General features: G+C 34.4%; 1 protein-coding gene across 5 annotated transcripts in view; it reads right to left on the reverse strand.

The window, feature by feature from the left end:
* Positions 1–512: 512 nt before the first annotated feature.
* Positions 513–26,882, reverse strand: part of DICER1 (dicer 1, ribonuclease III) — a 65,387-nt gene continuing 39,017 nt past the window's right edge. For 4 of the 5 annotated variants that reach the window (XM_042813491.1, XM_042813490.1, XM_042813492.1 and 1 more), the window contains exons 14-29: positions 26,341–26,473; positions 25,794–25,869; positions 24,565–24,704; positions 21,830–22,009; positions 20,036–20,249; positions 19,485–19,638; positions 18,681–18,863; positions 18,255–18,360; positions 17,988–18,163; positions 16,931–17,714; positions 14,925–15,080; positions 10,569–11,451; positions 8,532–8,800; positions 5,740–5,902; positions 5,571–5,646; positions 513–5,286 (exon numbers count right to left, since the gene is read on the reverse strand). In XM_042813491.1, the coding sequence (XP_042669425.1) occupies positions 5,121–5,286; positions 5,571–5,646; positions 5,740–5,902; positions 8,532–8,800; positions 10,569–11,451; positions 14,925–15,080; positions 16,931–17,714; positions 17,988–18,163; positions 18,255–18,360; positions 18,681–18,863; positions 19,485–19,638; positions 20,036–20,249; positions 21,830–22,009; positions 24,565–24,704; positions 25,794–25,869; positions 26,341–26,473 (3,859 nt within the window). In that variant the 3' untranslated portion in view covers positions 513–5,120. Of the gene's footprint in view, positions 5,287–5,570; positions 5,647–5,739; positions 5,903–8,531; positions 8,801–10,568; positions 11,452–14,924; positions 15,081–16,930; positions 17,715–17,987; positions 18,164–18,254; positions 18,361–18,680; positions 18,864–19,484; positions 19,639–20,035; positions 20,250–21,829; positions 22,010–24,564; positions 24,705–25,793; positions 25,870–26,340; positions 26,474–26,882 lie in introns of those variants that run through there. The other variant, XM_042813493.1, reaches the window with a different exon arrangement.

Genomic DNA, 26,882 nt, shown 5'->3' on the forward strand with positions numbered 1-26,882 from the left:
TGCTTGCTTCATTACAAAAGGTTACCCACTGCCAAACAACACTGGTGCACCTGTCAGAATATTCCAGATTTTTTCCATATACAGGATAAGTGGAATACTTGAAGGAAAAGAAGAAAACAATTTTAATTAATTTTGAGACTATTAGCACAAATGATCACTTCACTCTTAAAACATGCTGAATTGTGCAAGCTTGCATTCTGAAGCCCTATGCTTTGGAGCCTCCTAGCTCCAGCAGCAGTTTTGCAGATATAATCATCAACACAGAGACCAAACAGTAGCACATACACCATCATTTTTAACCTGAGCATCCCTGAAGGGTCTTCACATAGATATGAAGACAGTTCATTCATCAGAGGAAGATGACAGACTTGTATTTAAACAAGGTCAAGAAATAATGTTTTCACTTTTTTTTTTTTTTTTTAATTTTAGATTGAGACAAAAAAAAATTTCTGTTAACTCTAGAAGATTCATGAAAAGATTAAAGGAAGTAAAAACAAAAAGAAAAGACAATACAAGGTGAACAGACCATAACTTTATTGGAGATATACTCAGCTACAATTATTACAAAAAACTATTAAAGGTAATTGTGATCCATAAGGTGCAGATTGCAAATTTCTGCAGCAAGATTACAGTATGAATGAATTACATTTTATGTCCCTTAAAGACAGCTGCAGCATGTGATGGTAAATATTTTATTGTCCATCAAATTATATTTGTTATTCATTCTACTTGATTTTAACCATCTTTTCAGTCAAACTATTTACAATAAAAATGCCTGCAATTCCCAATTATTGTCCACAAACATTTTTCTCTCTAACTTGCTGCTGCAGTATATTCTGAGTGCATCTACAAAGCAATTAAAGTAGTCTGTGGTTGCCATTCAAATAAAAGAGGGAAAAAACCCAAGGAGTTTATTGGATAAAATTTATTTTTAAGAAATGTAGTTAGCTTTGATAAAAGTTAATTTTAACTGCTAGTGGAGTATACTACAATGACCTCTAGATATTTGCTAACATAATTCAGATTGAGTTACAAAGTTACAGCTGATATTTAGATTACATTTCATGGTCACAAACTGTAGTGTTTTTAGTTTTAAACCTAGTAGGAAGGTAAAGAAATCAGCTTCTTGAAAATCAGAGCATTTGGAAAAGGATCAATGTCAGTAAGTACCAAAAATCAAAATCCTTCTCACTTCACTCATATAAAAAATACAGAGATTTCCAAAAGAATGTTTTTGCAGAGAATCCCACCTAAAGCATATAAACCCAGAATACTGTCAGACAGAAGCAAGTGTAGCATCACAGCAGATCTCAACACTATTTATCACTTTCAGATTATGGATGCTGCTGTGACTTGGGAAACAAAGATCTCATTTTCTATACAGATAAATGCATGTAGCATAGTTATCTCATATGCAGTAACATAACCCCCCCATTTTCCAGTTTATAGTTCTGTATTTACTTACAAGGAGAAGAATCCAAACTCTACTATATATATATATATATATATCATACATCATCCCTGGGCCAACACTGTATTTCTCCCCAGCACTGCAACCAGTCTGAATTCTTCCCTAAGTTCTGTACTCTGCAGTCACAACACATTCTACAACGAGACTAAAAATTAACAGGCTTTTTCTGTACGGACTTTAGCAGCATCAAGCTGAACAAACACTTCAGAAGTCGCTACTGGACACTCGATATTCAGACAGAGCAGAGATTTAATTGAGGTTGACCAAATTCTAAGGACCGTCTTCTTGCAGAAACTACGCTATATGCATAATATGTTGGTTTGTTCAGAGATAATTACCGGAGTGTCAGAGGTCATTCTAATTTTAATTACTTCACATAACAGTAAAATGATGTAGTAAAAAAAAAACAATAGCTTTAAAATACAACCAAGAGTTGTCACACTCCTTCGTCGTATTTACCCACATACAGTAAAAATGCCACAGACATTGCAAATGACCTATTTAAGTTGTGCAAGTAAATGACACATTGCAGGCATATAATTATCTTTTTCAAATTCAGTAAATCAGAACAGCAGCAAGGCCAAACCACATTTTTCCTCTCTGTTAAGCATTTTTTCCTTGAAATGAGGTAAAGCATGGTACCAAGTGCAATGCTTATTTGTGCTACATGAACAGAACAGCGCAAAAAAAAAAAAGCCATAAAAATAAAAACGCAGCATAGTTAGGAGGACTGTTTAAAGTACAGTATAACAGGACTTAGATAAAAAACAAAACAAAACAAAAAAACAAGGTTCATGCCAGCTAACCCCCACACTATTTTTAAGATGAGCCTGTGTGGCCGTGTGGTTGCTTTTGAAGATGGGTTGCAACAGTCTGCGTACACTTGTGCTTACAGCATGTCAAGTGATCTCCATCCCAACCTTCAAATGATCAGATTTAGGTCTTTAATAGCATACACTGTCCGATATCAAAATCATATCAACTGAAGGGTAAAACACACAGATGTATAACATGGAAACTACTATGATTTTTCTATCTCAAAGGATATAAAATATTTCAATGAGGTCACACTGGAAAACATTACGGCATTTAAAACTCATTTAAAAACGCATCAGCAGCAGAAACTACTTTATAGTCAGCCACTACACATTTCAGATTTCCAATTCATAGGCTTTGTTTAGTAACAAAGTGATCATTAAACTTTCTGAAATACAGAGCAAACTTGGTTCAGTTTCTTTGCAGAGACACTCTGTACCACATTACTGCTAACAATCACCTGAAACCCCTGAGAATCTATAACCTTGAAACAGTCAGTAAGAAATCGTAAGCATTCAAAGCCTAACCTTAATTCTTTTGTAACTCAGATAAAACTACTTAACGCTTCATAGATGGTCTGATGAATCTGATGAGAAATGCAGAATTGCCAACTTCCACGATCATGTATTTTCTCTAAGAAAATTTACTCCTAGCCTAAAGGAAGAGCTATAACTTAAATTGGTAATCCATTTTCTTCTATAAAAAGGCTACCTCAAAGCAATTCACCTTTGAAAATTTAGACTGCTCCATCTCATTTACATCTTTTTTTTTTTATACACACCAAGACTTGCGGGTCTTGTAATTTCATGTTACATTTTCATTACTGAAGTAACAAAGAAATGCAAGAACTGTTTTGCAAGCTACTATTTTAACTCTCATTCTGCTTCCTATAATAATGTTCTTTTCAAATGTAAGAATATTCCTTCTTGCAGAATTCAGAAAAAAAAAAGACTGAGATAGAAAATACATGAACTTTTGAAAACTGTATTTCAGAAAAGCTTAATGCCTACCCCTTGCCACTAAGGCTTTTTTCTTTTGTTGTTAAGAAAGCAAGAGCTGACAGCTTTTGTTTTGTTTTAGTGTGCATTTTGTGAGGAAAGGAATAGGGTTTAAAAGCAGGAAATACAGTATTTATCTGTAATTTAATACATAAGACACAGCATCAAGTTCAAACTATTGTGCTGGAAAATGTTAAAACACCTTGCTCTGCTTTCTCAAACTTCAAGCATAATTAACAGGGCAAAATTGCAGCAAACCTCTACTGATATTGGTGGGAATACGAGACCCACAGCTTTTTAAAAAGGTAAATTAAGAGGTATTATAGTTACAGTGCAAAAATTAAATTTTCAAGCATAATATATAAACATAGCACCAAAACAGAAAAAACAATGCATGCAAAAAAAGAAGAAAAAAAGAAAAGAAAAAAAGAACTGAGGTATTTAAGTGAAGAGTGCCTACATAAATCTAATTAAAGAAGTATAGGCAAAGCCTAAAAAATAAATGTATGATTTTCCCCCCTCCCCCAGTAGATCAAAACATCAATGAGCTAGTTTCTCTAAATTAAGGACCTAAATCACAGATGTATCAAAAGTACGGCAGTTATCTCAAACATCAACTTTCACGTTATTTAACAGCACAGCTTTGGTAGGTGAAATATGCATGCAACTCTGAAAAGTACAGTAAGAAATTTACGTGGAAACATTTCTAAGTGTAAAGGTGCTCTGTTTGTTAAATATGTAACCAATTGACTATAAAATCTGCAGCATATTTTAGGTGTGATATGTCTAAGGTTATTTTGTTAGAATGACAGCTTGCACTGTACAATTATTCATTACTGTTTCCAGTACTGGAACTATCTAGCTTGCAGGTTTGTGTAAAACTGGAATTTTAGCCAAAGACCATATTTTGCTTATGGTATAAAAAAATCTGTAGACTAACCACCTCCTCAGAATTGTTAAAAATAACCTAATTACATATATATGAATACGATTTCTATTATTATCCTGTAATAACTCACAGCTATAGTAATGAGTTGTACTGTAAATATAGAGCTGTATCATTGTAAAATGCATAATAAAATGACGGGAATGTAAAATAGTTTGTTCCAAAAAAGATCAGAAATTAAAGGTTATTAATGAGGGTTTATTTATTTTTAAGGCAAGAACCTTTTTTTTTTTTTTTTTTTTTTTTTTTTTAATGCAAGACTATGTGGCATAAGGAAATTGAAGTCTCATTCTACCAGTATGCCAGCCATTTCAATTAAAATCTGTCCCTAACAAATAAGTGCAATAATGATTGGGAATGCCATCTTAATGTAAAAAGATGACATGTAGGAGAAAAAAAAACAAACGAGAATACTGGCACACTTATTCTTTCTTATACCCAATCATCCAGTACAGTTTATCAACTGCTTTATGACTGGCACTAGTGCACAGATTGAAGAATTTCAAGATTACTATATATACATCTAGCAACTGCAATAGGCATAAGCTCCCTGGCCTTCTAACACTAAGCAAAGCTGTACTGACAATAAAAGTAAACCAAAAAGACCTGACAACAATTATTCTGAACACTTGCTAAATGTCATCATTAAAGCACTCTTGTGATTAAACAAAGCAGAAGTGAGGAAAGAAGACAAGATTGTGTTTGCGCAAAAAACTATAACTACAATTAGTTCCAAAATTTTATACATGTTAAATGTTTTGTTATCTATTCTGTTATCAAACAAACTTTAAATTCTGTCTTCCAATTTGTTCCTCTCAACATCAACATTTTAAAAAATTTGCTTTATTCATATGCGTTTTTCCCCATTTTATTTATTTTAAGAGGAGTCTCAGCTGTTTGGGACCTGAGGTTGATTTGCTTTGAGGCTTCGTAGTGCTCTTCTTGCAGCTGCAGATTTGGCAATCCTGTAGCTTCTGCCAACACCTTTAAACTTTCCCTTTCCTACAACTTCCACAGTTACTCTGACCTTTCCATCGTAAGTTCTTTCTGCAGGACTGCAAAAATATACACAGTAATTACTTACTTACTGTCTAAGCACGTTAATGTGAAATACAAGATTGATATTCTCTTTTCTACAGCAGTAAAAGCAGTGAAGTTAAACAGAAATCACTACTTTTTTCAGACAACTATACAAAAACGAATACAAAAATAACCTTAACTTTTTGGTGCAAAAGGAATTAAAAATCATTCATGACTTTTAAAAAAAATTCTCTGTAGTTCATAAGTACATCTTCAGAATATTTTAGGATGGTGTGTTCTGAAGAAAGTGTTGTCTTACCTAAATTTGGCCGTCTCTGGCTCCATCTCAAGCAGCTCTCGCACTGGGGAACGGGGCACATTAGCAGAAAATTTTTCTATTAAAAAGTAAAAAATAAAAATAAAAATTGACCTTTGTTCTCTTCAAAGCAGATGGCACTTTATTATTTATTTCAGAATGCTGACTATACCTATTAATGGCCTCATCATTGGATAGTACACTTGCCAAACCATTTCCAAAGACATTCCACTATCCATATAAATGGCACCAGCAAGGGACTCAAATATATCCCCCATGGCCTTTGGTACTTCAATGTCTTCCTCCTTTTCTTCATCTTCTTCAGATCTTCTGAGCTGTTTGCAATTAAAAAAAAAAAAAAACAAAAAAAACAAGGTGGGGGAAAAGAGAGAGGCAGAGGGTGAGAAAAGAGAGACATTTGCTTCTTTTAAAATAAAACAATGATATTCAGAAATGCAAGTTCTGTTATATCCTACCCTGAGCTGCTTCCTTTATGCTTATTTTCATTGACAGCTTTCCACAGTGAAATTATCCTTTTATCCCCCAATGAAACCAAGTTGCTGGATATATCATTTTTCAAATGTGGAAAAAAAAACGTCCCCAAACACCATTGCTTAGAGGACTTAACATGCTTTGTGCATTCCTCCTGTAATAATTCTGTAGCATGTCACCATGGGTCTGTTTTTTCCAATAAGAAACAGACTCGGTTCTATCAATCAATAGTCAAAAGCTACTCATAACAAAGGAAGACTTCATACATTAAAGACCTCCTAGAAGGAGGCTTTAAAATCTCTAAGTCAAGCCTGTGGATGAAAGTCAGATGCACCATTTCTTACTTCGTTTACCCAGAAGACCATGCATAAAAGCAGCATTAGTAAAGTAATCTGCCATTAACTGATAACCATCAACATTAGACTGAGCTAACAGGTATGCTTAGGTATTTTTTAAACATAGCAGGCAGTGGTTTTTTTACTACTGCACTAATTTAAGCCCAAATTATTATTAAAACTAAACTTATGGCTTCTATCTTGCAGATCTTGAGTTAACCCACTCCTTAATTACAAATATTTCAAATATATATAATTTGTATTCACTTTAGTGCAAGTAAAGTAATACAAGACAAAGGAATGTTTTGGAATATTACTGTCCTAATGAGAAATATATTTTTGTCTTTTCCTCAGCAGGCAGCCCCTCTTTCTGGTTTAAGATGCAATTCAGATCTCTTAACAGTCACTACAATGCTTCATAAGCTAGTCCCTTCTAAAACATTTCTCCCTAAAATAAATCAAACAATAAGTCAAACCTGATGCGTACATCCACTGAAATGGAACTATGATGATTAAAAAAAATAATGAACTGTGTTCTGAAGAGTGTATTTCTTATCAAGTTCAAACTAAAACACTTTAGAATTATGCAGTACTTAAATAGTAGAAGGAGAGAGAAATTAAGATCAATAAGGCAAGGAGCAACAGATGTTTCAGGAGTGAGAATTTAAAAAAGCAAAGCAGATGATGTGGAGACACACATGGAAACCAGTATAGCTGGCATGGACTGCAGAAACAAAGACTCTGTGCATTAACTGTGATGAAATAAGAGTTTCAGTAATTCAGTGCCAGACCAAGATAGGGAGCAGGCATGGGGAGAGTGAAACAAGAATTTTATTTGAAACAGCTATCTCACAATTTGGTTGCAACTTGGATCGAAGTTTCTAGACCATCTTTTTGCACACCAGCAAAAACTGAACAAAGCTAAAAATCACTATTATGAACTCTTGATATTCTAATCTCTTTACTCATATTGTGAAGAACATAGATAATTGTTTCTCATCAGAAAGCTAAACTCTTATCTAAATTTCAATGAAAATTTTCTTATTCTTCTCTTACTTTTCTCAGCCTTCCCATAAAACACATGGATTTCACTCTCTAGCAGATGCAAGGGCTATAAACACATAAGTAACTGAAGGCTTTTGATTCCTGAGCTTTAAATTGTCTATCAAAAAGAAGAAATTACTTAAGTCAAGGACAACATGTTTATTTAGAGCTAGAATATTCTCAGAATATTTTCTAAGAAGTTAGTAATTGTTTTTCAGAAGACAAACTAATAGGAAAATCTACTAGATATTATTTTTTAAAAAGGATTACAAGAAAGTCTATCTCTTGAAGGACCCTAGTTAAAATTTCACCCAGGAGGCCCTTGTGCTCATATGTTTTCTGAGATGCTTATCTAAATGAGACAGGTTTAGTCCATTCTTCAGTAAAGAATGTTCATTTACATTTATTTCAAGTATTTATATTTAATTCAAATATTTCATTTACATTCATTACATATCTCAAATATGATTAGTTTGCAAGTCTTCAGCTAAACTCTTTTTCAAGTGGTTTATTTAAATGATGCCTGTGTTTCCTTGTCTAGCAGCTCTAAAGCTTCTAGGAGCATTTCAAATGTTCTTGTGCAGAGTGCAGTGACACCTGCTCCAGCAAAAGTCATCCAGAAAAAAAAACAGTGAACATTTTTTACAGTGTGCTACATTAAATAATCCCAGTATTTTGCCAAGCTAGTACTGTTTTTGGTGTCGTGTGGATAGACTATCTTGAGTCAGCACTGTGTGACTTAATGCTTATTCAGTACAGTAAGCATCCAATCAGAGAAGCAAGTTAGGAAAAGCAAAGGGAAAAAAAAAATGTGAACAAAGGTGAAATACTGAGAGAAATCAACTGTCACTGAAAAAATCTATAGGCAAAACTGGTCTCAATTTATTTTTCTGATGTTTTTACTCACTCTATACTTCCTGAATATTGTATTTTTCTCCACATATTGCATGCTTTACTACTGAGAGCCACCTGCTTCTTTGGCTGCTTTGTGCTTAAGACTAAAACATTACAAAAACGTGCATCATGATAAGAAATCTAACATGCTACATATCAGATACTGAAAACATTTTCTTTCTTTTCTACCACCACTAACCTCGGAATCCATTCCTTGCATTTCATTCTTTTCCATTTGAAACTGCACAAAGTCATCAATAACATGAAACAGTTCAGGAGAGACAGCTTTGAAGTACTTGTGGTAGTCATACTTTACAGCTAGCGATGCAAAAATGGTGTTATTGACTAGAGCAGATCGCAGGTCAGTAAGAACTCCTGGTGAGTGTTGCCGTGGGTCTTCATAAAGGTGCTTGGTTATGAGGTAGTCCAAAATTGCATCTCCCAGGAATTCTAAGCGCTGGTAACAATCTTAAAGCATTGGACATAAAAAGAAGGTACAACAACACAATTAAGTTTAACACACACATTCTTTCCAGGCCTTTCTGGAAAGGAGATTTGGTACACTGCCATATAAATTCCACAAAGTAACCAACGTTCAGAGGGAAGAGCAAGCATGTTTTAAAACAGGTATCTTTGTCCTTAAAAAGATTGCTGGTAAATTATAATAAGAAAAAAACAGTTTTATCTAATAACACACTCTTGAGCCAAATGTTAATTTGTCAAGGCTAGCAAAACACTTGTATATAATCAATTAATGCTTATGTTCAAAGTCATCCTATTCCGCTGAGAAAAGTGTACAAATCTGAAAGGGATGACAACTAATGCTGCAAATATGAATTTAAAAAGCCATTTCGTTAAAAGCAGGGTGAGATACGATGAGCTTTTTTTTCTTCTTTTTTTAATGTAACAAGCCACACAATTCTTGAAACACATTGAACTAAGATTCCCATTCAGAATGAGTTCGCTTACACTGAGAAATGACATCAGCATATCTTTGTTGTATGGATAACTGACAAGGCAGATGGGAAAGGAGAGCTACGGAGATCTATTTTTACAATATAAATAAAACCACCACCACCACAAAAATAATCTTGAAAAGCAAACAGGAACAGGTGGGAAGAGTAGGAAGACAAAACTGCTACAACAGTAACTTGACAGTGAAATGGCTAGAGGGAAGATTGACCTTGCTGTCTAAAATAGCAAGATCTCAACTAATGCCCCTGAAGAAAAATCCAAACACTTAGCTGTTACAGCAACTCTAAATTATCTTATACGGTAAAGAGAAGGGAATCAAAAGTTCCTGCTACAAGCAAAGTAATTTCATCTACTTGCTATGCCTCAACATTTCTCCTTGATAGTGTATAAAAAGGAATAATCTACATTTTATAAGCTTTGTGAAATTTCTATCAAAAGTAAGAATGTACTATCTCAAACAGAAAACTAAAGGAACATTTCAGTGTTTCTTCAGTGTTTCACACTATTTCTCAATGTACTAGCTTTTCAAAATGACTGATTTCTTTAATTAAAAAAATGATTTCTTCTTTCTTGGACTAAGGAACCAATTTGCTATGGGGGAAAAATTTAGACAAAGCAAAAGTAATTGAAGAATACTACAGATTTAGTCTGCTGTTAGACCATGTACAGGAACAGTAAGCAATTGACCTGAAATTAATATTTAGTTGGATTTAGTAAACTACTTCAAACTTTTACATTAAACATTTACTCAATAAAATATCTGAACTTAAATTAAGCCTTCAAAATTCCAACTTAAAACTGAAGTCTCTATAAATGTTGTATAATCTACTTTTAGTCTTAGATATACACTCAAAGAATAGCATGTTTAGGATTAAATTATGTGACAATTTGCTAAAATATTTGCAAAACACGATCAGCACTTTCAGATTTTCTGCAATTACATATGAATTTAACACAGCTGAAAACCTAACATTAGTCACATGCATTAACAACAGAGTCTCAAATATGCATCCTGAATCTCCATCAATTAAAAAACTATGAAAAATCATTAAGATATAGCTTCAACAAGTATCTCCCTTCTAAATCAGGGCAAGATACTGTTTTATAACAATTTTTATCTAGAGACTACTGACTTCTTAAAATAGTACATCAGATGTAAAAAAAAAAAACAACAAAAAAGGAATACAATATATAGGAATACAAAAAACTCTCTCTCATATTTATTATACAAGAAAAAACACTTTTCTTTAAGATAACTTACCAGTAATGGTATTATAATGGTATGAGGCATGAGTAAATGCCTGAAGAAGATACGCCTTGTTCTTAAAACTGTAATTAATTTTCTTCTCAAAGTTTTCAAAACCAGAAATAAGGTGATTCAGGGTTTTTTCAGCATCTGGGTGATCAAACATACACCTTGGTGGGATCTTCAAACAACCATACTCCAGGTCTTTATAAAGAGAAGGCTCTGAATTAAGTATACAAGCAGAAACAGAGTTTGGTGAAAGATTCTTCTGCTCACTGTTACAGTTCTCTCCGGTCGCACACAGAGTGCTTTCCCAATCAGTCTTTTTAATTACAGGGAGCACCTTCAGCCCCAGTGAACACAGGAAAAGCTGAGCAGCTCTTTCACCACAGCTGGTTAGATAGCAGCCCAACAGGGCTTCCACACAGTCTGCAATGCTTTTGTCAGCAATACACTGCTCTGTATGCAAATCATATGAGATAGACTGTTTTCCTGCATCGACACCACAGTTTTCTTCTGATGGATTCCAGAAGCCGACTACAAAATCATCCTCTTCAACAGCCTTGCTAGGATCCAGATAGCACATAGCATCCCAAGAACTATAGTCAAAATCATCAAAATCTGATGAAAACGGAACGTTACCCAGGGATGACTTTTTGGGTGCCTTCCATTCATAATTTGAATCAGTGGTTGAAAAGTGAGAGAGAGAAATTTTCTTCACAAAAGCCCCCGATCCCATTAACATACTATCTATGAATTTGATATGCTCTTGATCGTACTCCAAAAAATCATCTTCAAAGTCTGTTTCTTCCTTGGGCAATCTCCACATTAGGTCTTCATCCTCTTCATCGTCATCATCATAGTCAAGTTTACCATTAGCCAACAAATTCTCCTTTGTCTGTGAAAGAACACAAAAAAACCCAACATGCTACTGAAGAGGAAAATATGATTTTATTCCAGAATTGTCATAAGAATTGGATATGAGCAGTATCTGCTAATAAGCCTGACTTTTTTAGTTAATAGCATATTGTCTACTCAGGTACACAATACAACCTCAATTAACACTAGCATTCTAAGTCTAGAATAATTATCTTGGAATACAGTGCTAAAGGTTAAATAATAAAGGTTTTGTATGTTTTACATACAACACATGCTATGTTTCACAAGAACTCATGCTGATATGTTTATTCATTGCACATGAAACTGATTTAAAAAAACAACACTAAGTGCATTATTTGTATGTTGAAGAAAACTAAAGAACCACTTAGACTTTAGCACTTCAATAGTCATTGCGTGAATCAGCAAAATGTATTTATTTGTGCTCTCAAATACAGTTAAGTTGCAAATAACGTGTAGTCTACTCAGCAAGCTAATTAAAAGTGTAGTCAATCAGCGTAGTTGATTCTTACAGACCAAAAGAGGAGTCTAATAGAAATTGGCAAGAATTAAATGAATGTGTAGGAGACTGTCCTGACTGTCTGTGTTAGGGATTCAGTAAGTGATCTGCTTAGAAGCAGAAGAAAACCAAATTAATAACATGTAATTTTAATACATACGAAACCTCCCCAGCTTCTCAAATGTTTTGCATCACCAAGATTTCAATAGAGAATGTTTAAGAATGGAAAAGCACATAAATGACAGTTATGCAATATAGATTTTTTTTTGATACTGAACAGCAACCTATACATTAAATCATGATGTAGGACAATGATACAATGGGAACCAGTATTAATCCTATCCTTTAGATAGGAACTTTTTTTTTCAGACTATACCCATAACCTTGTCTAATTAAAAGTTGCATTTGTCACCATTTTTAATACATAATTACAATCCACAACAATAAAAGTAATTATGCCTCATATCTTTCCCCTCCTCACATGGAACAAATCGGTGTACACCGAAATAAATTGTAAATTGAACACAGATACGTCCAAGCGATACGATGCTGTACAATTTGCTGTGGCCCCAGTCCAGGAAAGAACATTAACATATTAACTAAACGCATAAGTAGCCGTCCTTATATCAAAAGGACTATTCACAGGCTCAACCCAACATCACTGATGTCAATGGGAATTCTGCCACTGAATTTGATCGGAGCAAGATCAGATTCAAAGTGCTTTTCTGGATTGGGTCTTGAAAGCCAACACTATTTTGAATCAAGTGAAACAGCCTAAATCTGCCCTCAATCTATGTATGGTATGCTGTAGTCTCAGCTATCTAATCTTGCAAATCTGTGAACCAGATGCTAGAACTGGGGACCCCTCTATTTGGGCCAAATGTACAAGTTCTTAGAGCTGTGGATGTGCAGCTGTAGGGTGACCAGAAAGCCCCTGAAACCATCCACTGACCAACTGGATCACGACCTTCTTCCTCAACACAATGTAGCAGCCCCAGGTCTAGGAAAGGTGAAGGAAGGGAGAGGGAATGGCTATAGAAATTCATGGCCCAGCTATATTCTATCAAAAAAATTCTGCTGTTATAATTACCCATTTCACATGCCCAAAGCAGGGATTTCACTAACTTTAATTATTCAGTGAAAATTGCAGAAATTTGTTAAGTATGTATTCTAGAAACTAGTAGCAGCATAAGTTTTCTAACCACCTAGAACTGAGCTGTTTGTTTTTTTTGTTTGTTTGTTTTTTTTAATCAAATATCACTTGTCCCACCTGCCACTAAAATAAAAATGAGAAGCATTCGTTTTTAAGAGTTCAGTGACAGTCCTTGTAAATATTTTAAAAATGATACATTGCATTTTTGCTGTAATTTCATTCACAAATTAAATAACTTGAAGAAACAGGACAGCTAAGTAACCTACCCTAACACTGCCTGCGTATTGCCTCTCACATTACAAAAACAGAAAATGAAAAATTAATTGATGAGTATACTCAGTAGCTAAACGAGTCAGGATATAATTCTGATAGTTATGCTTTTTCATTATTAAAAAGCCTTTCAAAAATAATAAAAAATTAACCCCAGAAGAGAATTTTTTTTCTTAAAGAACATAAAATTAACTTTGAATAAGTCAAGGCCACAAGCTAAATAAAACTACATTTTTTTTTCTTGCTGTTTGGATATCAGCTATTTGATAAAATAACAGATCATTCTGCTACAGGAAAGATCTTAATGCTTGACAACACAATAATGCCAACATTTGATTAGGACATTTCAACAATAACTTGTCATAATGAAATGAGATTTCTAGATCCACAGATAAACAATGAAATTTAAATCTAAGATAACAGAAAATCTAATTCACCACTTGGCATAAAAAAACCTCCTTATTTCGGTCTGAAATTGATAATTTTATTTAAACAAATAGTGAAAGAGGAAGAGGCCACTGAAAAGCTATAGAGAACTGAAAGCTTTTTAAAAGTAATGATTATTACCTATCCCAACTGTACTATTTTGTTTTTAGAAAGGTAAAACAGTAAGTCTCTTTGAAATGAAATCTTGGCACAATACAGAACCACAATAATCAAGTTGTTTTATTCTGCAATAAATATTTATTTGCACAGTACATCTACCTAACAGCCCTCTCATATGCCCTCTGGTGGTTCTTCAATCTGAGTGTGGTCTTTGAATTGGGAAAAAAAAAAAATAAAAAATCCCTACACTTCCTCCTAACCTCCAAATTATTTTCAAGCACCTAAAAATTAAACCACTGTTTGCTGTAATCAGTGGTGTTTCCTAAACATCCACTTCTACTCTTGACATAAAATGAGTTAGATCAGAAAATAATTTACTTCTTCATTAAGATTTGCCATTCTGAAGTTTTTAGCAATAGGCACTAAGAAGTGTCTGCATTTTATTTTTGGATGAAGAGTAATTCTCAGCCATCCTCGCTTTCTAGCTAACAGCAAGCAGTATTGTCTCAAGCCAGCTGTAAACTTCATTCTCCAAACCACTGTGAAAAATAACAACACCTCATATATTCTATAAAGGGAAAAACATTTATTAAAAAGCAGACAAAATTTCTTCTGCATACAAATGTTACAGCAAAACCAATAATGATAATTCAGTTTAAAATTTCCAGGAGAAACTTCAGACCAGGTAAACTCAGGAGAGTACCTTAACTAAAGCAAAAAAGCTTTTTCTTTCCTGCTTTTCTATTAGTACATATTGGATGATGTTCAACAAATTTCCTTAGTTTGGGCTCTATTCGGGATCAGCTTGCTCATTTTCCTTAAATTATGGTTAAGTTTTAGAATGAGAAAAATAAATGGATTTTTTTTCTTTTTTTTTTTTTCCAAAATGTAGCAAAATATGTAAGGGACAGGAGAAGGAAGGAGTTAGAGGATACAGATCACAGTCATTAAAGTATTCTGATAGATGCAGATAATTATTCATCAACACTGTTAAATGAATTCTTACCGTTTCATCTTTCTCCCATTTATCAGTGTTGCTCTTGTCCTGGTTTACTATGTAACCGGGAGGAAGCCAGTTGACAGGGGGATCAAAAATCGATACCACCATTCGACTAGGCAGTCCTTTCTTTTTTCCAAGGCGATACAAGTTACAGTTGCTGACCTTCAGGAAAGATACTTTGATAAATCTCTGGACATGCATTTATAGAAGAAAAGGTTAATACATGAAGGACCAAAACGATTTTATGAGGTCAGGTCAGATTTTCTACCATCGTGCATTTCCTTTAGATCTCTAAAGGGTGTTCGGATTTCTTAACATAGTGCAACCAATTCACAGCATAGCAGAGGTTTATTTATTTAAGTTAAACATATTAGGTGTGACAATTTCAGCTCAATCTCTTAGATTAAGTTCTCTTTGCAAAGCAAAATTACTACTAATTTTAGAATAACAGTAAATATAGCCTGGACAAGTGTCATTAATTACCAGTATTAACAATCAACATTCAAGCTAGATTTGGAATGAAAAATGATTACTATTATGGGTAGATTGACCTAAGCTTTAGCAATAGAAAATGTTAAAACTCTTCCACATAAAAAATCTTAAGTTATAATCCGGATGTTATTCTGATAGACTTGAAAGCTTTTAAAATATTTTAAAACGAAAGGAAAAACACACACAAGCATTAAGAGTTTCTTTTACTTTAGAACTACCAACTTCTGACCTTCATTTCTTATTTTAAACACAATTTCCACGTTCTTTTTCAAGCCTTGAAATCTGAACTCAAATACCAATTGCATTCACAGAATGGCCTGGGTTGAAAAGGACCACAATGATCATCAAGTTTCAACCCCCCTGCTATGTGCAGGGTCGCCAACCACCAGACCAGGCTGCCCAGAGCCACATCCAGCCTGGCCTTGAATGCTCCAGGGACGGGGCATCCACGACTTCCTTGGGCAACCTGTTCCAGTGTGTCGCCACCCTCCAAGTGAAAAACTTCCTCCTACTATCTAACCTAAACCTTCCCTATCTCAGTTTAAAACCATTCCCCCTTGTTCTATCAATATCAACCCATGTAAACAGCTGTTCCCCCTCCTGGTTATGCATTCGCTTCAAGTAGTGGAAGGCCACAATGAGGTCTCCCCAGAGCCTTCTCTTTTCCAAGCTAAACAAGCCCAGTTCCCTCACTCTTTCTTAATAGGAGACGTGCTCCAGCCCTCTGATCATTTTAGTAGCCCTCCTCTGGACCCACTCCAAGATCTCCACATCAAATACTTTTATTTGAAGTTATTTAGCCTTCCTCGTTTTCCAAGACTAGACTACTCAGTTATTTAATCCTCAGTGATGCATTTTATTAGAAGTAGTCAATCAAATTCTCAACATTAAATTTAAGTTATGTTACATGGAAAAAAACAATTATGACTCTAGAATTCTAAAACTGTAACAGCAGAAGTGAAGACTTTGCTCACTAACATTTACATTAACATACTTCTATAATTTTTTTATTTAACAATTATATACAATTTGTTGTTTGTTTCATTTTTAGTATTCCTGTAAGATCATGCAAAAAGCTTTTTTTTTTGTGGAAGGCAACTCATTGTGGAAACAAATAAAAGGCCAGTAAAGCTACAGTCTAATTCTCCGTGCTGCAAACTCTTGAATCAAGTGCTCCCATTAAGAGTTTCTACTCTAAACAACTAAAAAGTTTGGTCCACCAAATATGTTCTCATTAACCCAGAACTTTCAGTTCAGTTTAGCCAAGTCATTAGCTGCTTTAGATTTAGAAACAAACTGTAAAAAAACAATTTCAATTTCAGCTATAGTAGCATAAATTGCCTCATCTTGTGTTTTTATATATGTATATACACACACACACATACATATATGCATATATATATATATACATACACACACGCAATACAACATATGTAACTACATATACATACAATATATGTAATTCATATTTATATAATATGCAATATTATATGTGATAGCATTGGATTGTTACTACTTACTTTTTTACTTCTCATGTATGACAGCCGTCCCTCGTGTGCATCAGGATAAGTGCAAAACAAGTACGTAGTGATGGCATGCTTTAAAAATGAATCACCAAGCATTTCTAGTCGCTCCAGATTAAATCCATCACTAGCATTTGAAAGAGTCAAAGCCTGAAGAATGAGACCAGGATTAGGACCAAGAGTTTTTGAGGAGTACCCACTGGAAGTGTTCTTTTCAGAATCCATTTTGTCTTTTGAAAGATTAAGAGCTGTCGAAGTACTGGTGGTCACTGTCATTTTGGGGCATCCATCTGAGGTAGATCTGTTAGCATTTCCATCAAGGTATTTATTACTCAGTAGAGTACATTCATTGCTGGGCTTGGGCTGGTTCTCACTGCTGTATAAATTCTGAATGGGATATGAGGTAGTTGGTTGTACAGGTATTTCCTGCCTGCAGTAATTCAGCTGATTTCCTTGGCAAAAGTCTCTGTTAACTAAATCACAATTGCCATTGGCAAGATTTTTATTATAAGAAACACCATTAATTGCTGCAAGTTCTGCTGAGACATCAATTTGGAGTTTACTGGGTGACTCATCAAGCAGTGCTCTGTAACTCACAGACATTTGGTCATGTTTTTCTGCAGAAGAGGTTCTATTAGCACCTTGATGTGCAGCATTTTCAGGGACTACAATTGTGCTGTGCTTACAGTAATTTTCATTCTCTACCAAAGAGGAGCTAGGTATAGAGATGAAAGATTTGCTGTCAATAGATTTTTTCCATCCGAAGTCCAGGTTAGGATATCTGTGAAGAGAACATGCTGGCTTTGTTAAGAAGAAAAAAATATGATAGATAACTACATGCACATACTTGTTAAAGTAATATTTTTCTGAAAAAAGTGAATTCAGATGCTGTGCTCACTATTTCCAATCAAGTCTTTAATTATCAGTTTCACTGAAAACATTGATTAGCCTGAGTTAAACAGAGACTATCAATCTCAAATTCTCACAACAACAGTAAGTTTTTCCCTTGCTTTCAATGAAGTCAGATTTTAAACATATTTGAAAAAATACGTACCTGAAATCTGCAGGTAGTGATTTAACCCCTACACCAGCATCAGTGGCTGTTTGAGCTCTTAGTTCCTCTGCTGTCAAAAGGCAGTGCAGGCGATACAGTATGCTGGGGAGGCAAACTGCTTTTCTCCACAAAGATGCTGGAATAGGATGTATAGCACATAGCTCAGGAACCAGTATCTGAGATGGGAAGAATATAATTTTATTTCTAAGGGTAGTCTCCAGGCTACTGTTAATGCAGACGCAACTTGAATTAATACTTGTATTTTACCTGCTTATTCTGCAGGCTTTCCCATTTTGCTTTCCTCTTCTCAGCACTGCTTAGTGGAAGTGCTTTCCCCTTCTGATTCAAATGGCGAGGAGTCAAAAGATTAAGTCTAAAATACATGTGAAAATAGTTTAATATAAGTACATAATGAATAAAACTTATTAGCTTACACTTTCTGAAGCGATGACTTGTTCACAGAATTCACCTGTAATGCATTATGAAATTAAGCAAAGCTACTTCTAGAAAAAAGAAAGAATACAAGGAACAGACTCAAGTTACAGTTGTATAACATATGCAAGGTATCACTCAAGAAAAAAACCAGTATTTTGGAAAGCACAAACCTTCAACTTTATCACACAGAGGAAAAAAAAAAAATGACATTTTGTTGTCATATTTCAGGTATCATACAGAAACATGATTGTTGTTTACCTTGAAGATGTGTGGTCCACATCCAGCAGTGGCTGGTTGAGATTGGTCAGATCAAGATTATATTTTGTTTTATAATATTCAGCAAAAGTTTCATATTCAGGGGAAGGGAATTTACTGAGTGGAGTAAGATCAGTGTATACGTCAGCTACATAGAATCGATGAGGCTGATCAAAATTTCGATACCTAAAAAAAAAGTTTAGCATGTTTTATCCTCAGAGTAAAGCCTGTGATGATTTCTTAATGCTTGAATGTGATTAAGTGATAAACCATTAAATAACTCACTTTGGGGCTTTTATTTTCAAACATTAGTTAAGTAAATGAGTGATCTACAACTTCAAAATCAAATATATTGATAACAGTCTCAAGACTAATTCTGTGAATGCTGATTTCTTAATTCCAAACACCAATTAAACTTGATAACTTAGTTTTTTTAAATCTGGTTTCCTTTTTGTGCTAGAGTCAGTAAAATTCAGAGAATCAGAATTCTCATACAAAAAAATGTATTTTGGCCACACTGGTAAATAAGATTAAAATACAAAAATTCAAATACCTAATGTAGTAAGTTCACCATAGCTTTCCAAAGGCAACATAATTATTTTAATAGAGGTACAATATTAGAAAACTGAAGTCAGGATTGTGAAACACCTTTTTGTGATGCTCACTGGATACTATGTGAAAATCTGAAATTCTTCACTGAAGAATATGTTATATAATTAAGCTTTTACAAAATTCCTTTTTCTTATTTTATTCAAAGCCATGCTTGGTTTGTAGAATGTCCAAATAATAGAAATACTTGCTACTCACCGTGGAATGATAACTGCATCCTGGTAGTCTTCTAACTTGAAAATAAAAGGCATTTCTTTTGTATACTGTGTACTGGGAATGCCTGTACGTGCTTCAGACTTTTCAATGTCTTCCATAAATTTAAAGTCAATGTCCAAAGTGCTGGAGTCATCAACTTCGAAAAGAAAAACATATAACAGTTATTCACAGGAGAGTTTTTCAGGAAGAGATTTTCTGACAAGTTGCAAATTACATTTTTTTTTTTCTTATTCAGTGTGCTTTCTTATTCTGTATTTCTATTGTACTTGTGATACATACATATACACACATAATATGTGTGTGATTATATACCCTAATTGAGTCAGCTGAAATTTGCTGTAAATCAACTCATCACTAAGTTAAAACTTAGAACTGTGAATAAGAAATCAAAACAAAACTGAATAAGATTTCATACTACCACATATAGCATTATTTCAGCAGTTAATCTCTGAAATTTAAAATAAATACTAAAAAATGTTTTGCTTAATTAAAAGAATTAAAAGTGAATATTAAAAAAACACCTCTGTTCTTACCAACGTTAAGAGGTAGAACACAGTAGGCTGAATCAGCTTCCGTGGGTTTGAACTCTAGTGCAGGTTTCTCAAGACGAAGAATATGTGAGAAAATGTACTGGTGGAGTCGTGTTATCAGCTCAAGCATTTGCAAAGACAGAGTAAAACCAGATTTCTTAAGCTCAATAGATATTGTAACCTCTCCAGAGCGAGTATACACAGGAAAGTGAGGAATCTAAATATGGGAAGAGAAACAAACATAATCAAAAGGGAAAGATTCAAAACAGGATTCCTCTACAGAGCACTAGTTGTGTAGTTCAGACATTTCTATGCAAAGACACCTGCTAACACTTTGATACCACAGTGCTAATGACAGAAGGTCTGCCAGCTGTTTGAAACAACACTCACGTCTTTTCCAAGGCTGGGGGCAGACCATACACCAATTGTCTAATATCCCAGCCTCTTTAAAGAGTAAGAAATAACTCCAAAGGTACCCTTCCTACAACAGCCTAAATTGCTTAAGCTGGCATTCTCCCGCGACACATTACTACTTTAGCATTTGCATCAGAGATACTGCCTGTCTCACCTAACAGCAAACCAGATCAAGTGCTATTTAACATCTTTGTAGGCAACAAGTACAGTAGGATTGAGCGCACCCTCAGCAAATTTGCAGATGACAGCAAGCTGAGTGGTGCAGTTGACATGCTAGAGAGAAGGGATGCTATTCAGAGAGACCTGGACAGGCTTGAGAGAGGGGCCATGCCAACCTCATGAAGTTCAACAAGGCCAAGTGCAAGGTCCTGCATTTGGATCAGGGCAATTCCAAGCACAAATGCAGGCTGGGCAGGAACAGAGTGTGCTGTTTTAAGCAGTGGTAGTTATCTTCAGTAATCACTTCTCTATACTTCCTCTAAAAATTCTCATATTTAATAATAGGAATCCCATCCATGCGCTTCCATTAAAAGTGCTATAGATGGATCTACAATGTGGTTTCACTGCCAATTATTCACCGTGAGTTTGGTATTTTTGTCACAAAAGATATTTTTAAGCCAGGATGGAATATGAGAGTACTCACTTCAGGTAAGAGTGCAGTAACTAAATCTTCTCATCTGCACTCTCACCATATAGAACTCCTCTCAGATGTAACTACAATTCACAGCTTTGTGTCAATTTCTTTTAGCACAGCATACTTCTGCTGCAGCAGCAATACTCAGAGGAGTACTGAAAGGGCTTGTTACTGTAGCTTTCCTAAAGATGAGGCAATACTTCAGGCCATCTCCCTAGCTGAAACTCCATTTCTATCATACCTTTGACAAAAAAAAAAAAAAAAAAAAAAAAAAAAAAAGAACATTTGGAGCCACTGCAAAATAATAAAGAATGAAAATTTTTAATTTCAAAGCTTGTTTACAAGAGAACAGCTTGTTCTGTCACTAATGACAGAAAATAAAGTGATGACTGGATTAGATATAATATCACTTATTTTCCAAAGGTAGCTTGATAGAAGCGTACTTATGCAGTACAGACCAGTTGGAAAGGACACAGAAAAGATCACAGAATCACAAGGTTGGAAACAACCTGCAAGATCATCTAGTCCAACCACCCTCCCATTCCTATTACTAAATTCCTATTCCTATTACACTCCCTTTCCTATTACACACATCAAGTCTAACCATCTTTGAGGTCTAACTAAAAGTTAAAACATATTAAAGCTGTTATTCAAATGTCTCTTGCCTTTTATAGTCATTTCCAACTCTTCAGCCTGGAAAATGAGATTGTGAAGCATGTTAGATGAAAGAAAGTAGCTAAATTCATTACCTGAGGTATAGGTTTGGCTGTCAATATGCCAAAACATCTTGTTGTATCCTCAGGAGGATATAGCTTTCGTCTCCTAAAGTTGAGCTCATCAGGCAATGGAGTAGTTAACACCATTCCTATTACATACAGGTAACAGGGCTGATCAGGTTTGGGATAACTATCCCTCAAACATTCTGGAATCTAAAAATCATAAAATGGAAAAACATCAGCACAATTAAATCAGCAAAACTATTCTTTGAACAAGCCTCCCTATGCTTATTTGGTAAGGTACTGCTAAAAACAAGGAATAAGAAAATTTAGACTTAAGTAAGCTCTTTCTTACACAAAAACATCTCATCAGCAACCTGGCCTGGAACTTAGGAACTCATGTCAAAGGAGAACAATGCAGCCAGATCTACCTGTTTGCTAAGGGAAATTAGCTCTACATTACACAACTAACTTTCCGCTGCATCCACTGTGTTAGAAACGGAAATCTAACTGTACAATACAGACATAACTTCACTATTAACACAACTAAACTTTTGATGCCAATTTCTAAATTTAGCCAGTAAATCTGGAGCACTCTATGTCCAGCATCTTTCACTCTTAATACTAGAAGGAAAATAAATAAAGGGAGGAGGGAAGGAGACAGAAGCAACATAAAAACCCCCTTACAATCTAGTAATTCAGCTTTCCTATAAGCTTGGCTGAATTTACATCTTTATTAACACAAATTCTTTTCTCTAGATAAGCAGTTTTAAAACATCACTTTCTTTAAATACAATTTGAATTACAAAAAAAACAACACAAAGTTTTATACACGGCCTGTGTTGCCCAGCATTACATTGTAAAAGTCTTCTATTAAAAGTATTCTATTATTATAGCTTGTAAATTTGAATGTTCTCAACAGCCAGGAGCATTTTTAACTCCGCTGCTCATTTTTATCATAGAGCATCCCTTACTTTTGGTAGGAGTTCATTACTTTTTGGATCTCAGAAAGTTATCCTTCTGCTTATCTAGAAATAAACTGCAATACATGTACGCATGGATTTTAAAGTTAGACTGTACCAAAACTAAGGCCTTGGCTTATTGGAAAATTACTCATAAGTTTAATAACCATATTAAACCCAAGAGGATCTTGTAGACCTTAAACATTTGCCAAAGCTTTTTTTCCAGATGTGAAAAGTTGGGACTGAAGTGAGGGAAAATATTCTCAGATTCTGTATTAAAAAACATAGCTGTGAAAGAATGATGCGTTACTTGACAAATCAGCCCCTCTGAATGAGACAGCATTTCGTCATGCATTTTACAAGTAGCCTTAATTCAGAAAAATCACTAGAGGGAAAGTGACTGAAAAATGCCTTCGTAGTGACAAGAAACACCTTGCAAAGTTTCAAGTGAATAAGTCTTGCAGGAAAAAAAAAAGGTTTCCTAATCTTGTAATTCGCTCTATAATATTCTTTACGATGATGCAGTCTCCTTTACTGACCTTTCATAATAACCAATTATTTAAGCTATTATTGAAATTAGAGTACGTGGAGGAAACCAAGAATGGAGTTCTTGCACAAAAACTACTACTCTGAGACTACATGCTGACGTTCTCGGATGTGACCAAGGGCTATAGGTTTCTTCATGAAATGCAAAGATTGTCAGAAGCAACTACCAGATACTACTGTTTGTTACAATCCTATTCAAAGGACCATAAGGCAAAAATCAACAACTACAGGGTAAGGATGCAGGTTCCTAAGTAGTCATAAGGTACTCTGACAAAACTTTCCTCCATTTTCCTCACAAATACCATAATAGTAATTTCAATCATACAATCTTAAGTAGCTGAAACCTGGTGTAACAAATTTATGCATAAGCTACTTAATGACACAGAACTATCAACTATCTCATGTGTACCTTTTAGTATTTTAGGAGTAATATTTAAAAGTAAAAATATTGTAAGTATATTTGATACTCTAAGGGTTAAACAAAAAAATATGAAAATCTTTGTTAGAGCAATACAGTTACTGAATTAAACCAAATATCTAAAAAACATTAAAAATAGGTAAAGGAGCAATTTCTACACTTGGTTAGTGGCTTGCACATAATTCTGACCTCCAAAAATCTCCATCAATTTTCAATTATTTTCTAGAAAATCCGTAATTCTTCTATTGCTCTACTACATTTACCAGACAACTTAAGTATTTACAGATTATCAACAACAGATAACCCTTCCAGTTATGACAGTTTGTATGGGAACTGTTAGGTCATGGCCTGAACCAGATATTGAGTACCTGGTGAAGGGGTGTACCCAGCCCTGGGAGCACAAGTGGAAGCAACTGACCTGTGTGACCAGGAGTGGACCCAAGGTCTCATCTAATCTCATTCAAGGGCAGGCAGATGCAAGGGAAGAATTTCTACTTGGAGATCATATTTTCTGGGGTGTTTGGCAAGCCCTGGTCTTCAGAAAGGAGTAAGCAACTCCTTCTTTATGACCAGATAGTGACCGCTGCCTTTCTTGGGTTTAAAACAACTATATCTGCTGCCATCCTTACACCATACTAGGAAAAAGTTACCAGGTTTTGAAGAAAGTGTACATTCTTTGAACTACAGGCAAGTTTCTATAACACATGCTCCCATAAGCTAATTTAGATAATAATGCAAGTTTCCATACAATCAAAACTATAGAAGTACAATTGTTCCAAATTGAATTGTCCCAAAACATTCTTATCAGATAAGAATAAACATTAGCACTAAGCAATACTAACAGCTTTAGGGTAGCACTGTCGTCTTTTTGTAGAGCCTGGTCTTCCTGGCACACTGGTTTCTTCTTCATCATGTAAATCAAGCTCTTCCTCATATTTAACCGTTTCTTTTCCAACTGGCATCAAATGATCATCCAGTTCACCTAGGTATTGTGAAAGATTACAAATAAATAGCAATTAAAACAATCACACTCTCGCCTTGTCAAGGTCCATCCACATATGCTCAGGAAAACACCTGATCTGAGTTTTTAAAATTCACTTACTATTTCAAGGCTTCAAAAGTGAAATTTGGGAAAAGAATGATAAAGGTTATTTTTCTTAAGTATTTATTTTAAAATATAAAATATTACAACGAATGTTTTAATATAAAGTTAATAGCAAATGAAAAATTGAATTCTGTTATGAAAATACTCAAGAAAATTCAACTGTCTGACGACAAAAAGCAAGCGGTAACTGAAATACTTGTCTAAAAAACACATTAAGTTATAGCAACAAAGAAGGAACAGATATTCATGTATCATTCTAAAATAGGAAACAATACTGTTAACTATGCACTCAACACGGAGCTGGGCCACAGAAATATTATTCTGGATAAATTCACTGGTATGGATTCAGTCATCAAAAGGTGTAACTCATCAAAGTTTTTATTTAAAAGAAATGTAAATATTTTCGTATTGCATCAGAGCACTGATGACATTCTCTAAAATATTTTGTAGTTAAGAATATGCTCCATTATGCCTATTAGAGACAAGACAGTTGAAATAATCCTGCAACATTATTTCTGGATCATGACTTAAGATGCAGTAAAAAGTACAGTCTGGGACTCTGGATTTTTAATACTTTGTTCAAACTCACTTTTAAAAAACAACAATTTGTTTTCTGCCTGCAGTATCTAAATCCTGATCTACAACCAACACCTTCTAGAGAATGAAATTCTTTTTCCTTCTACACTGAATATATTCAATATTGAAATCTCTTTGGCTTTCATTAAAGTTGCATTTGCTGCTTAAGACAAAATTAAGTTAAATAACAGTATTCTTCTGGAAAATGACTTTAGGTCACATGCTGTAAGCTAAACTATAAACTACATGATATAAAAAACAAACTGAAAGGAAGTAAGAATAGACAGCTTCAGTAGAAATTCATGTATATACATAACATCTAGATCATCTTCAATATTTAATTGTAAAAAAAACTATTTACCAAAGAAATACTGCTTTTCAAATCCTTACCAATTTTGTGCAGTTTTTCACAGCAAATAAGAGCTACAACTCTCTCAGCCAATCTTGCACAACTCATTGGAGGACCCTACAAACATTTAAATATTTCTTGAAGTCTTTAGTTGATTAACAAACAAAAATAAACAAACAGTTTAACAAAAACACTAAGCAAACAAAACTTAATAAAATATTATACTGATGACAGTGTTGTGTAGATATGCTAGTTTACATTGTTTTTCTACAGAAATCAAAGTTACAAGCTTCTGAATTCGAAATATCACTGGTGAAAAACAATTAAGCACATTTGTAAAAAAAAAAAAAAAGCACTGAGATGGATATCTAAATATATCTAAATACTTTTGCCCATGGAAAAGACAGTAATTGTTGCAAAACAGATAACAGAAATAGATTTAAATGGAGTTACAGAGCACAATGTAGGAAGAGAAAGTCATATGACTTTCATTAATATTGAAAAACATCAATTTAAAAAATGGGGCATGCACACATCTATACCAACAAATTCACTTATTCTTATGTTCCTCTGTCCCCAAATACCTACAACAATTGATGCTCGAAGAGGTGAGTTGATTGGCAGGTAGAGAGTAGAGTAGAATGTATGATCAGGTAGTTCTCTGGTTTTACACTTGGGAGCTAGGTGTGTAAATGGATCACTTGGTAATCTAGCACAGTACCTAAATTGACAAGAGATTTTTCAAATAATCAAAACTTGCAAAGTGAAACTTCAAGACATTTTCTATGAACCTTACTGGCACAAACACTACAGGAGACCATTTCACACTACATTTTGCACTGCAAGACTACATTGTTGACTTATGTTCTACTATCTGCCAATTAGGAGACCTCCAAGTCCTTTTTCACAAAAGTAGTTTTTAAGGAGGTAGTTCCAAGGCTGCAATGATGACTACTGTAAAAATGACTATATGTCATGGATTTATGATTTTTGTTATCGGTATTGCACATCATAACATCATGTAAAGTACTGGAGTTAAAAAGCTAATGCTTCAGTTCCATGGACAGCTGATTTTCCAAGTACCCAGTTCTCAGAGAGAAGAACTACATGCCCCAGAGGATTTTGCATTT

Source organism: Centrocercus urophasianus, unplaced genomic scaffold (genome assembly GCF_019232065.1).
Source record: "Centrocercus urophasianus isolate 14NV4802_14NV808 unplaced genomic scaffold, USGS_Curo_1.0 seq_14, whole genome shotgun sequence".
In the NCBI taxonomy this organism is placed as follows: Eukaryota; Metazoa; Chordata; class Aves; order Galliformes; family Phasianidae; genus Centrocercus; species Centrocercus urophasianus.